The sequence below is a fragment of the Alexandromys fortis genome, unplaced genomic scaffold, assembly GCF_014885135.2.
Source record: "Alexandromys fortis isolate MF-2015 unplaced genomic scaffold, M_Fortis_MF-2015_v1.1 scaffold_78, whole genome shotgun sequence".
In the NCBI taxonomy this organism is placed as follows: Eukaryota; Metazoa; Chordata; class Mammalia; order Rodentia; family Cricetidae; genus Alexandromys; species Alexandromys fortis.
In genome coordinates, this window is record NW_026067977.1 from 1,134,618 (window position 1) to 1,147,679 (window position 13,062).

Here is a 13,062-nt window from a genome sequence, read left to right on the forward strand (position 1 = left end):
GTGTGTCTTCTTCGGCTAAGTGTCTACAGAGGGCTTTGGGCTGGTTCTTCCTCGGCTTGTTTTCTATTGCCGAGCAAGAGCTCTTATATGTTTTACGTAACCGCCCTTTGTCAGATGTGTCCTTAGCAAACATTTTCTCTCCGATTGTGAATTATCTTTTCGTTCTCATGAAGCAGTATCCTTTTTTGTTGTTGCCCCTCTGAGCATTCAAAAATTCTCAGTCAGGAAATAATCTCTTCATGTGTTGCAGCATTTTAAAGCGATGCTTTCCCATTTTTATTACATGATGATGGAGCAGATGATAAAATGGAAATAAGATGGAAAGGTTGTGCTCCTTCTCATATGCCTCAAGAATGTGTGTTTTAACAAATCTTCTTGTAAAACTTCTGCTTGATTAAAACCATTTCCAATTGTGCTTGAAAATGTATGAGATTATAAATGTGGGGATTTCAGAAAGTGTTTTTAAATGTGAAGAAACTCGGACTGACCTGGTGGTTTTCATTTGAAAAGTCATGGGAATGGTCTCAGATCGATAACCAGCATATGGCTAAGCCATTAGCTCGTTTATGTCCTCTCTTCATTCTGCCCCAAAGCCCTTCAAACAAGAGTCTCACATTCCACCCCTGGAACTCTGCTTCACTTCCCAGAATCCCTGGTAAGAGCCAAATCAATTACTTTAAAATGAATGGAATTAGAGGAGCTAAGACCCCATTCCCAGAATTCCCACTGAATGCTGCTTACACTTCTTGAGAAAAATGGAAATATATCCTTGATACGATTTTGTCTTTTAGAAACGCCACAGGTAGTGAATGAAGTTGTCAGCAAGTTTGGATCATTTTCTGCCACCTTAGAAAACGGGATCTGCCTCTCAATCAGTTACTATGGAGCACATGGGCTGGCGCCAGGTGAGATGTACACACTGCACAGAACAGGGGAAATGTCCTGGGAGAGTGGTCCCTGACATCCTCAATTTGTCCCAGGATGATGGTCCCTGACATCCTCAGCTTGTCCCAGGACAATGGTCCCTGACATCCTCAGCTTGTCCCAGGGTGAAGTTCCGTGATATCCTCAGCTTGTACCCCTGTCAGCAAACACCCCTGTTCTTCTGATTTAATGCTTCACATGGCTTTCCCTGCACTGTGGAGAGATGTGGTGTACAGAGTCGGGGGGGCGGGGCTTCCACACATAGATGTGCAAATGTAATTTTTCCTCAACATCAAATAGCAGTGCTTTCACTTTCAAGATCCTTTTTATTGTTTGAGTGCTCTTTCACATAGTCACTTCTACAGACATGTGTGTATTCTGAGCATCTTTACTAACTAGTCCATGAAAGTAATTCTGTTAGTTTGGTGCAAGGAAAACATGGTCTTCTGGGGAGTCCCTTTGGGTTTCTACAGGAGAATATTTCTGAGTCCTGTGACAGTAGAACATGAATACTAAAAAGCCAGAGACAAATATTGGAGTTCAAGCTATAGATTAGAAAAGCAAAACAGCCACACCAGAGAAGTCTTCCCTCTTCCAAGGCTGGACGACTGCAGACTGAGCCTTGAGCCTCTGCATCCTCCTGCCTCATATTGCCCTTTAGGGCTGGGCTTAAAAGTGTGAGCCACCACTGCCTGGGTCTGTTTCTGCTTTGGTCTTGTATAGCCCAAGCTGGCCTTGAACTCAGAGACATCTATCTGCCTCTACCCCCCGAATTCTGGGATTAAAAGTGTGTGGCTCCACTGCCTGACCTCTAGTGGTTTAGTTTTACCTTGGGATCTTCAGGCAAGCTTTATTTACTAAAACATAAATAAAATCTCACTGTAGTTCAGGCCCAGTGTACTTCAGGAAGTTAGTCTAAAAGGAGCCATTCATTAAACGCCTTGGAGGACTATGCAGATCCACTTTCAAGAAACAATTTTCCAACCGGAAGCTATTTCCTTGCAAACTATAGAATAATATGTCACTTTACCTATAGACAATTAAGAAATTTGTACATTCCTACAAACTTTGAGGGTATCTAACTACAGGAGATATGTTTTAAACATGGCAAAATCAATAGGTAATCTCTACGCCGTCTAGCTTTAAAACTCTGGGCGGGTATAGATTATGATGACTGACCATCGTACCTCTTGACCTCAGCTCCTTTTCTGCAGATTGCCGTGAATATCATAACCTTGTTTCTTAAAAGTTTAAAATGTCTCTAGAACCACAGCAAGAGGTGTCTAAAGGGAGAAATATGGATCCGGGGCTGAGAAGAAAGGACGTGCCTACTATGGTCATTGTAGAGTCAGCACATATATGACACTTGGAGCCCTCAAAGTGAATAGGATAGATCACATGTAATATATGCACAGCTCAGACTGCATATGACAGTCAAGTATTATTTTACACACTTACCTATCTGGGCCTCCTTCCCCATGAACCTGACCCAGTAGGTCAGAGGAAGACCTGGGCATTTGCTTAAGGTTCTGTGAGTAATTATTAGAGTGGCCAGACTTGAGAACACGGAGAACCTGGGACCTGGAAGCATCCACTGCACTGAAATGGGTGAATGAGTTGGTGGTGTGGGGTTGGATTGACCAGAATGGTAAGGAGAGGTCAAAGAAGCGGCATGCTAGATCCTGCAGGAGAACAGATGACAAGTAAAGGGGTCTTCTGGACCCCCCAGAACCCTCCCCACAGTGTCACCTCTCATCAGCCCTTTAGAACTCCCAGACCTCTAAAACCCAGGGAAACTACTTCACTCACCTTAGACAAAATAATCCGTCTTTGTTGGATGCCCTTGTTTGTGTTAGCTCATGTTTGATGTGTCCATGGGTTCTCTTGTCTCAGTGCTGGTCTCACTCGTGAATCTAGGACTTTCAGGATGTCTGATGAACTTATTTCAGAACTAAATAAAGAGTACTTTAGTAGCGTGTGCAACAGACTGGAAAGCGAGGCCACGTGAGACAATGACTTGACTATCAGCCACACTAAAGCGTTAAGAGTTTCAAATTTCCTAACTACAATCTGATTTCCAAAACAACTGTTTTCTCGGAAATGCATTCAAACGGTAAAACGCATTTCACACAGCAAAGGTTAATGCCAACCTGAAAAAAACCTTGAAATGTGTCATTTTACATGCATATGAAATATGAATATTTAATTTTTTCATTTTCCCCTTTTCCTGTTTCTAGAGGTTACGGATTCCAACCTGGACACAATGATGAATATCCCTTCGGCTCTGACTGCAACTGTGGTGCCCACTGTAGTGACTGTCCCTCAAGGCAAAGGGAAAGCGAAAATAAAGGGCAAAGAAAAACCCAAAGAGTCCCTCAAAGAGTCCCTCAAAGAAGAGGAACACCCCAAAGAAGAAGAGAAGAAGGTAGATGGGCATGGCTACAGAGTCCAATCTTTCTACCGCAGAGTTACTTTTTACAACTAAAATGAAATCGCGCTGTCTCCTGACACTCTCTTTCCTTCCTCCAAGTCCTTCCTTGCCTCTTTTCAACCTCTCTATCAAATACCTGGTCTCCTCTAATTATTCTCTCTCTCTCTCTCTCTCTCTCTCTCTCTCTCTCTCTCTCTCGTACATGCACACGCACACACATATATCAACAGGGTTGCTGGTTTTCCCCAACACTACATTAATCTCTTTCAACTACTATCATGAAATATTTTAAACCAAGTAACTCACAAACAACAGAAATTAATTGATCAAATTGAGACTGGGGAGTCCAAAAGCAGGTGTTAGCCAACTCTATGTCTCATGAGAGCAAGTTCCTGTAGATGGAACCTTCTGTGTTCCATCACTTTACAGAAAAAGTTAACCCTTTCCATTCAATGCCATTTTAATAAAGACCTGAATCCCAATCCTGAAAGCCAAGTCTTGGGATTTAATCAGTTCCTCAAAGGCCTATTTATTGCCATCATCTTGAGCATCAAGTTCCATCATCTGAGTTTAGAAGGATGCCAACACTCACACCATAGTGTTGCCCATATCCTACACATCCAAATAGGGGCACCATTCAAATCCCAGTTCAGTACATTTGGTCAATAAATGTTTTCACAGTGATCTCTGCTAACTTTAATGCCACCTTCTCGGGGAAAAATGTTACATTTGATGCTATTCTTTGTCACATCTTGTTATGTGCCAGTCAGAGTAAAAGCTTGATGACAATGAAGATTCTTGCATCTTTTTTAGAATCTGTTTCAGGGCCTCCTTCCTTACCCACAGTTGTATTGTTTGAGAAATCCTTGCTTGAGCAAAATAACAGTGTCTAATTTAGAAAATGACAAGCTCTTGTTCGTGTACAGAATTATGTACAGGAAGAAGTAGAGCCAGAGATTGTTGTACAGGAAACTCCTTATGTTCCCACCTTTCAAAACCTAAACGTATCTTGCCCCAATGGGCTCCTGCTGACCTTCAATGGGCAAGAATCTGCAGGTGAGTGTTAACTGGGGCAAGCAGGGAGGCAAGGCTCAGAAACTCACACAGAAAATCCTACCATTGAAAATTGTTACTGTTACAAGTTACACTTGTTGATAATGAACAGTGGGTAATTTCCAATACGAGCTTAACAATAATGATCATTTTCAGCCACATAAGATGTATGTAAAAACACAATTTTTTATTGATTTTATTGATCTATACATTTTTTTTGCTCCCCTCACTTCCTCTCCCCACCCCTTCAACCCTATTCCATGGTCTCCATGCTCCCAATTTACTCAGGAGATCTTGTCGTTTTTCTACTTCCCATATAGATTAGATCCACACATGTCTCTCTTAGGGTCCTCATTGTGGTCTAGGTTCTCTGGGATTGAAAAACACAAATCTTCTGAGATAGGTACTGATAACTCCCTCTATAAAATGTAGTGGTTGAGACTTCTGGAGGTGCAGGAATGTGCCCAAAATCACCTGACTCCTAGGAGGCAGAGATGGGAAGTCATCCTTGGTCTAGTGATGGCAAATGTAGTTTACTTTATGGCTTTGATGTGGTCCTGTCTTCCTGCCTCTGCAGAGGGCCACAGGTACACTACTTTGTTCATTGACCTAAACAAAGGAGGGTGCGTAGGAAGAAAATGAAAATGAGTGCACCTTAAACAAATAGAGAAACCCTCTCTCGATTCCATAATTTTTACATAGTTTTTTTACTTCTGTTGGTTCTAAACATGGCTTCTTACTTATTTGGATGAATAAATAGGTACCAGGAAGACTTTATTAGTTAACCTGAGAGCTACATCTGGTATTGGATCTGATCCATTCAGCAGTGGATAAGGATTCTTTTTCCTCCTGTATCCAATGGTGTCAGTTTTCATTTTCTTGATGATAACCATCTGGTCAGGGTAAGATGTAAGCTGAGTGTAGTTTCTTGTTTGCATTTTCCTGGTGGCCGAGCATGTTGAAGACTTTTTTCCATGTGTTTATGGGTCTTATGTTTGTTCACTTGAACAGCATCTATTCAGTTCACTTACCTATTTGGTTGGATTATTTGCTCTTTTGGTTATTTTTATATATCTGGAATTTGAGCCTCCATTAGAGAAATCACCACAAAGATTTTCTCCCATCCTACAGATTGTCTCTTAAGTCTGTTCTTTGTTGCTTTGGCTGTATCTCCAGAAATTACAAAGATTAACAAATGGTATTGCATCAAGTTGAAAAGCTACCCCATAGTACTTTGGTTTTTTTGGAAGGTGTTTACCAAGTGTTTTTCTTCTTGATTACCAGGGAGCAGCAGAACACTGAGAGGGGTCTGGATGTGGTTAGAAATGGAGGGCTGTGTTAATTCTGAAGGATGACAAGAAAGTTAGAAAAGGTTTGAATGAGGTCGCTTAGGCCTATGACTCTGAGCAACCAGAGGATACCAGAACATTGTCTGTATTGTCCACCAGAAAATACAGAATCACTAAGTCCACATCCTTTATCCTGACATACTCTGGATTCTAGATTATGTACATATGCTAGAAAGGTCTATTATTTACTATGTTACTGAAATAGTCTTACTCACCCCGTTGGTTTGGAGGAGGAATGAGCCAGAAGGACGCATCCCTATTCCTCAAACACAAATATTAGAATAAAAAGAAGGAAGATGAAATCCCAGCCCCGACTCACCCCACCGAAAGCTTTATTCTCTTTTGTCTTTTAAGATCATGCTGTGGTAGACGAAGAGCCCAGCTGGGACCTCATGATCCGTCAGAGCTACCCCCAGAGAATGAAGCACTATGAATTCTATAAAGCGGTGTTGCCGCCCATGGAGCAGGAGGCATCGAGAGTTATCACCAGCCAGGGCACCGTCGTCAAGTATATGCTGGATGGATCCACACAGGTTTACAGCCCTTAAATGACCTTTCCCACAGAAAGTAGAAAACAATGGGAGTGTGAGTAAAGAGCAATGCTGCAGCATATCCGAGGCATAGATAAGACACAAGGGGGCTCTAAAATGGCAAGTGACAAATAGCACAGTTAGCAGGAGAGCTGTCTATGAAAGTCAGAATGCAAATAATGCATACGGTATGTGTAATACATTACTACAATACATATGATGTATGCAACTACGGTGCAGACTCAATAGGTTTACCTCCCTTCCCTCTCAATCCACCTTAAAACACTAGGGGGAAAATGATCCTAAATACTAAATTTCCAAAAGTATTAGAAAACAACAGTATATGTCACTAGTATTTGAAATATTTAGAGAATTACTAGAAAATGCTAGGCAGGTAGGTTCAGAGTGATGGAGAAATAAGGACAACATTTAAAATATGTATGAGAGAAAAACTTCAAAATTTAAAGGGGGACTTCAAATAGACAAGTTTACCTCTGAGCTCTGAAAATCAGGGTTGTTCTGCAGGTATACTTACTTTGTAGAGACTTAAAATCAGAAGGACCAAAACCCAGACACCACATACCTTGGCCTTCAAAAATGGTCATAGAGAAGGGATTCTCAAAATAGGCGTTACACCATCAAGTGCCATGAATGAGAAACAAGACCAGGTATCTAGGAAAGCCCAATCTGGGGGTGGTGGCGCATGCTTTTAATTCAAGAACATGGGAGGCAGAGGCAGAAGGATCTCTGTGAGTCCAAGGCCAGCCTGGTCTACAAAAATGAGTTTCAGGACAGCCAGGGCTACACAGAGAAACCCTCTCTCAAAAAGCAAAATGCAAAACAAACAAACAAACAAAAAGAACAACAAAAAAGGAATCCCAAGAAAGAAAATGACAGATGCAGTATTTTTAAGTCACCTAACAGTAAATACTTGAGCATAAATTTTAAATGAGTAAAAATAAAATAGACAGAGACTCAAGAAGTTAACATTCTACTTTAAAAACTTTAACTGCTCTGGTGGCAGTGAGATGGTTCACTGGGTAAGGGTACCAGGTCTGGCAGCCTGAGTTAGATCTCCAGGACTCGTGTATTGGGAGGAAGGAATCGACTCAGGAAAGTTGACACCTGATCTTCATGTATCTGTCATGATGCACACACACACGCACACACGCAAACACACACGCAAACACACACGCACACACACACACACGTACATGCATACACACACACGGGAGTGAATAAATAAAATGCAATTGTAAAACAAGTATAAAACTGCTGTGGGAAAAATCAAGAGTTCTTAAAAATTAAAAGTAACTGTGAACTGCTCTAAGTGGTAGGGAGAGTGGCTTGCAAGAGAGAGACACAAGTTGAGAAGTGTAGAAAGATAATATATGTCCTAGGATTTCCAGAAGAAAATAATGAGAGGAGAAAAATAGTTTAGAATATGGCCTTAAATGTATAGTACTTAAATGTATACTTCATATTCATCCCAACTACCAAGTGGCAATCTCGGTTGATGCTAATTTAATATCATCTTGCTGCTTAGGACTTCACAGATAGACTGTAAAGCTCCTGAAGAGACCAGAAAGCGTCACAGGGGCAGATGACTTCCTTGTCAAACTCAAGGGAAGCTATCAGTATGGCTACTCATAAGAGTATCTGTGATGCCTAGAGGTAGCAGATATCCTTGGTAGAAATCAGGCATTAAAAATATAATTAATTTTAAAATGTAGTTGTTTGAACATATCATCTATATGATTTTCCAATTATATAGACTAAGGGTAAAGAATAGAAAAAATATATGAATCCAACCAAAAGTAGGAAACAAGACAGTGGTGGGTGAAAAATATGAAATCATATTCTTAGTTGTCTACAGGTCCAAATCTCCCCTCCGAAAGCACCTTCTGGTGTCAAGCATAGAGGTCTTCCATCAGCCTTTCTCCTTTAGATTATTTTGAGCTCAAAAAATGTTGGACACAGTATTCCTTGTGGACCACCCCCTCCTGGGTTCTCAGAATTCTGAGCCCTTGTTTCCCCTTCAGATTCTCTTTGCAGACGGTGCTGTGTGCAGCAGTCCCGATTCGGGTCCAGTGTATACGTCTTCTGACACATCTGCCAGCCCCCATAACGGAGATTTGGTGGACTCGGCTTCTCAGCCCAAATCAGAAACAGCACCATCTGAGATTGTCATTACCAAGAAAGGTGACCATCGAAGTCTCTTGACTTGCTGAACTTAGTAGTTTTCAAATGCTTAACACGTGTTCAATATTATGATACAGCTCACCTTTTTAATATATCCATATCTATTCTACACATATATGTGTATATGAATTTTTCATTGCCAACACAAGACTGTTCAGTAGTTCATGAACTGTGTTGACTTCTGTGTAATGAATAATGCGCGTTTGCCAATTTGTGACAGACTCCTATGTCATTTTCCCCTCTTACACAATAGCTATACTCTCTGAGGTGGTGTTTTAGGGGGCTTGCTAATAGGATAATACCAAGATTCTGAGCAGCATCCCTGAGATGCTATTGACCTTTCCTTCAAGTTGAAGCAGAGCCCCTCAAATGCACCCATGAGGATTTCATGTAACAACTTTCATAGCAGAAAGGGGGGAAAGGCGAATTAAGAGTGTGTGTTCTTGGAAGACTTCTGATTCTGGTCCTAATCCTCCTTCATGTGCATGCCATGGGCTACACCTGGCTGGGATCCAGGGCTGCCAAAACAACGAACCAGCATTCTGTGCCTTGGTTTTTGGCTGACTTATGAGGGTTTGGATGTAGGGGGTGAAAGGTAGCAGTCAGTAGTGTCTGCAATAATTGAAATCAAAGATTGCTGCCCTGGGGATTTCTGTTTATACCCTTTGTACTAGCACACTAGGCAAACAGAGGCTTCTTCACCCCAATGACAATGCCAAATATTATTATTAAGTGTCATTCAGATTGATAATTTGTGAATCTCGTTACTATTTGATTAATTGTGAGGTTGAATATTTAATTGTGTTTGTTGAGTTTAGCCATAGAAACTGCCACAAGAATTATTAATTTTTAGTTTTAACATAATCTATCTTGTCCATTGTAACAACTTCTTTGAAAATTTTTGAATTATTTAAATCTCTTTCTACATTTATTTTCAGATCTCTAGAGTGTCCCCAGCTTATTTTAATCATTGATTCTCAGTCTCTGAAATATAATTTATAACCTTACTCTGATCAACAATTCAAATCTATAAAAACAGCATACAACATGTAGTTATTTGGTACAGTGTTTTCTTTATAGTTACTATATAAAACTTGTTAGTTGTGTTTTCCAGATACCTGAGTTTTGCAGCCTTTGCTGCAAAGGACAAGCTGGTAAATCTTAGAGACTTGGCAGGCCATGTGTTCTCTCTCACAATTACTCAGCAGTTCCGCTAGAGCATGAAAGCTCTTTCTGATAATCCATAATTCAGTAAGCCTTAAATCTGTTGTGTCCCAATAAAAACTATTCATGAACACTAAAATTTGAATTCGATATCATTTCCGTACATCATGAAATATTTTTAAATTCCTTTGAGCCGTGTAGAAATATGAGGTGTCGATACCTCACAGTCTACACAGAACAGACTACAAGCCTTGCTTACACATAAACTCCCAGCCCTTATCTTCTGTCCTGGCATGTTTTTTAATCTCCCCCTCCAATTTATTCAGCAGTGTTTACATGGACTGAAAAGAGAGCAGCACCTCCTCAGCGCTGCGCTCCTTGTACTATTGCATTATTTGCGAGGGAATTTGTCTCTTTAATGGGTCTGTCCGATTTTCCTTCAGTTTGAAATATCAATCCTTTTAAATACAACTTTAGAATCATTCTCTTTGTGGTGAATTTAGCTTGTCACTGTTGGACAGGGTTACTTTCTATTTGAATTTTGAGGCTCCCCTCCCCTAATGCCCCTTTGCTTAGACTGTGCCTCCATTATCCGTTGTTCAATGAAATGTCACCAAGATGACGTTTATACTCTCAAGTTCCTCTTTCTGTGGCATCTCTTTAAATGTGTCTCTTCTGTGTAACATATAGGTGGATGTTGTCAAAGCTAAATTTGAAAGTTTTAGCTTTTAGAGATTTTAGTTCATTATCCTATAACTGACATTTCCTGAAAATCTCACACTGCTGTCCTTGTTCTCAAACGACAGTTTCCCTAAGGGTGGAACTCTAGACTGATGTACATTGACCTCCCCCACACTCATTTAAAAGATGGCTCTTAGTCTAATTCCTATGCTTTAAAGATCATCTGTCCTCTGATCATTCTCCATGTTTTATAATAATTTGACTGTGTGTGGGTTTCTGTTTATCCATAAAAGTGGGAATGCATCAGGCCGTTTGAATCTGTGGATAAGTGTCTCTTGCTGATGCTGAAAATAACTTAGTAATTATGTTATCAATATTATTTCCATCCATTTCTTTTTCCTCTTTTTTTGTAATTCTCATAAAACATTTTAGAGGTCTTTGGCCTCTTTTTCATTACTTCTGGGGCAATGAGGATTGGGACTCTCAGCTTCGGTCAAAATAATTGGCTCAAGTCTATCTTTGAGGTCTCTTCTAAAGTATATTATATCCATCTATCAAAAACTCACATTAGGAAGGGGCTAGAGAGATAGCTCAGTGGTTAAGAGCATGGCTGCTCTTCCAGAGAATCTGAGTTCAATTCCCAGCAACCACATGGTTGCTTACAACCATCTATAATGGGATCTGATGCCCTCTTCTGGCCTGCAGGCATGCATGCAAATAGAGCACTCACACCTAAAATAATACATAATAGGTAAAAATTTGCCAAGAACACACCTTTAATCCCAGCACTTGGGAGGCAGAGGCTTTCGAGACCAACGTGGTCTTCAGAGTGAGTTCCAGGACAGACAGGGCTACACAGAGAAACCCTGCCTTGAAAAACCAAAACCAAAACAAAAAGACCCTCACATTAATTTGTTTAAATTTCAGTTGTTACATTTTTTTCCACCATATTTTCCCTTATTTTATTTCCAATCTGCCTTCTCTGCTTTTATTAAATTTTTAAAATTAAAATATAATTCTATCACTTCCCCTTCCCTTTCTCCCTTTCAACCCCCTCTTCCCCCATACCTCTCTCAAATTGATGACACCTATTTCTTTGATTATTGTTGATACACATATATGGGAATGTATAAGTTTATACACACAACCTGCTGAGTCCATCTAGTGTGGCTTATGTATGTATATGATTGGACAGCCAGTTAGAGTGCTCAGTCCTGGAGAAGACCATTCCCCCCCTTCCCCCCGCTCACAACAGTCATTAGTTGCCTATAGTTCCTCATTCAGGGGTAGGGCCCCATTATGTTTCCCCCTTCCTCGTTAGCCTTTCTGTTGCTATTATCATTGTTCAATTCTCATTCAGGTGGGCATATGGCTGAGGTATCATAAGCTTGCCTGTCCTTTGTAGGAGACAAATCCAATAACAGACCTTTTGGTCTTCTGTTTGTCACAGTCTTTTTACACTCTCTCCTACACTGTTTTCTGAGCCTTGAGTGCATGACTTACATGGCAGATGTATCCATTGGGACTGGACTCTCCAACATCTGTTGATTGCTGTGTTACGACCTCTTGTGTTTTTCTGTAATGATCTCTTGGCCATTACAGAAGAGAAGTAAAGAGAAGATTATTTAATTACTTACAGATAAGCTATACTTATCTGTGGGTATAACGGTAAGTTTTAGAATGTTATTAGGAATTGTAATTAGCAAAGTGGTGGTAATAGATCCACGACCTCACTAGTCTCTGATGATTGGGTAGGTTTCTAGTACCAGGCATGATTTTCCTCCTCTTGAATGGGATTTAAGTCCAGTCACACATCTGTTGGTTACCACCAAGAGATGAATGTCACTATTGCACCTTTAGATGTCTCCCACAATGTTGGTCATCGTTATAGTTCATAGACGTTACATCTAGACAGGACAATTGACTGCTTCCCTCCCTTGGCAGCTTCTATAATGCTTTCTGGTAATACAAGAGCTAGAGTGCAGGAGAGAGGTTTTTGGATTATATCCAGCTCAAATCGTCCATGTCCTGTACCTAAAGTATGCAGAGCCCTAGGCAATAGTGACTTACCTACATGAAATGTACAGGTAAACAGATGGAACTGGAAAATATTGAGAGGGATAAGCCAGACACAGAAAAACAAGCACTATGTGTTCTCCCCTTTCTAGAGTTCCTAACTCCACATCTTCAGACAGGAGTATTTATCCTGGAGTAACAGAAACCAGGAGAGTAAAAGAATGGGAGAGAGAATAGGCAAAATAAAGATGGAAATGAGAAAAACAGGGAGGAGTGGTCTAGTTGGTTAGTGGGAGAGGAGGTCAATACAGAGGAGAAAGGATGGAGAGTGGACAAAAACATCATGAATGACTGAGAAAGACTTGAGAAATCACATCACTTTATATTTACCCCAAATTATGTAATCTATGTTTTAATGAAGTGATGCCACTTGGGATGACAATACTATCTAAAGAAAACCCCAGTTCCAGGCATGAGAAACTTCCATTAGAGTTCGGGGTCAAGGTTGTCCAACACAATATAGGTTATTTCTGGGGCCTGGTGTGGCTTATCATGGGTTAAGGTAACCTGTCTTCTCTTTATTCATACTTTTTGGCCCCATTTATCTAGAGTCTCCATTTCAGAATCTGTGCCTATTCAGTTGCTTTCTCTGATTCTCCTCTGAAGTGCTTAAACTTCAGTGCTTTTTGGCTATTGCATGATCATTTTTTAT

The 13,062-nt window shown here is 40.5% G+C and overlaps 1 protein-coding gene across 1 annotated transcript in view; it reads left to right on the forward strand.

Moving 5' to 3' along the window:
- Window positions 1-13,062, forward strand: part of Spag17 (sperm associated antigen 17) — a 237,311-nt gene that overhangs the window by 136,388 nt on the left and 87,861 nt on the right. The window contains exons 24-28 of the mRNA XM_050157515.1: window positions 792-905; window positions 3,162-3,349; window positions 4,282-4,411; window positions 6,112-6,290; window positions 8,330-8,489. Of these exons, the coding sequence (XP_050013472.1) occupies window positions 792-905; window positions 3,162-3,349; window positions 4,282-4,411; window positions 6,112-6,290; window positions 8,330-8,489 (771 nt within the window). The remainder of the gene's footprint in view (window positions 1-791; window positions 906-3,161; window positions 3,350-4,281; window positions 4,412-6,111; window positions 6,291-8,329; window positions 8,490-13,062) is intronic.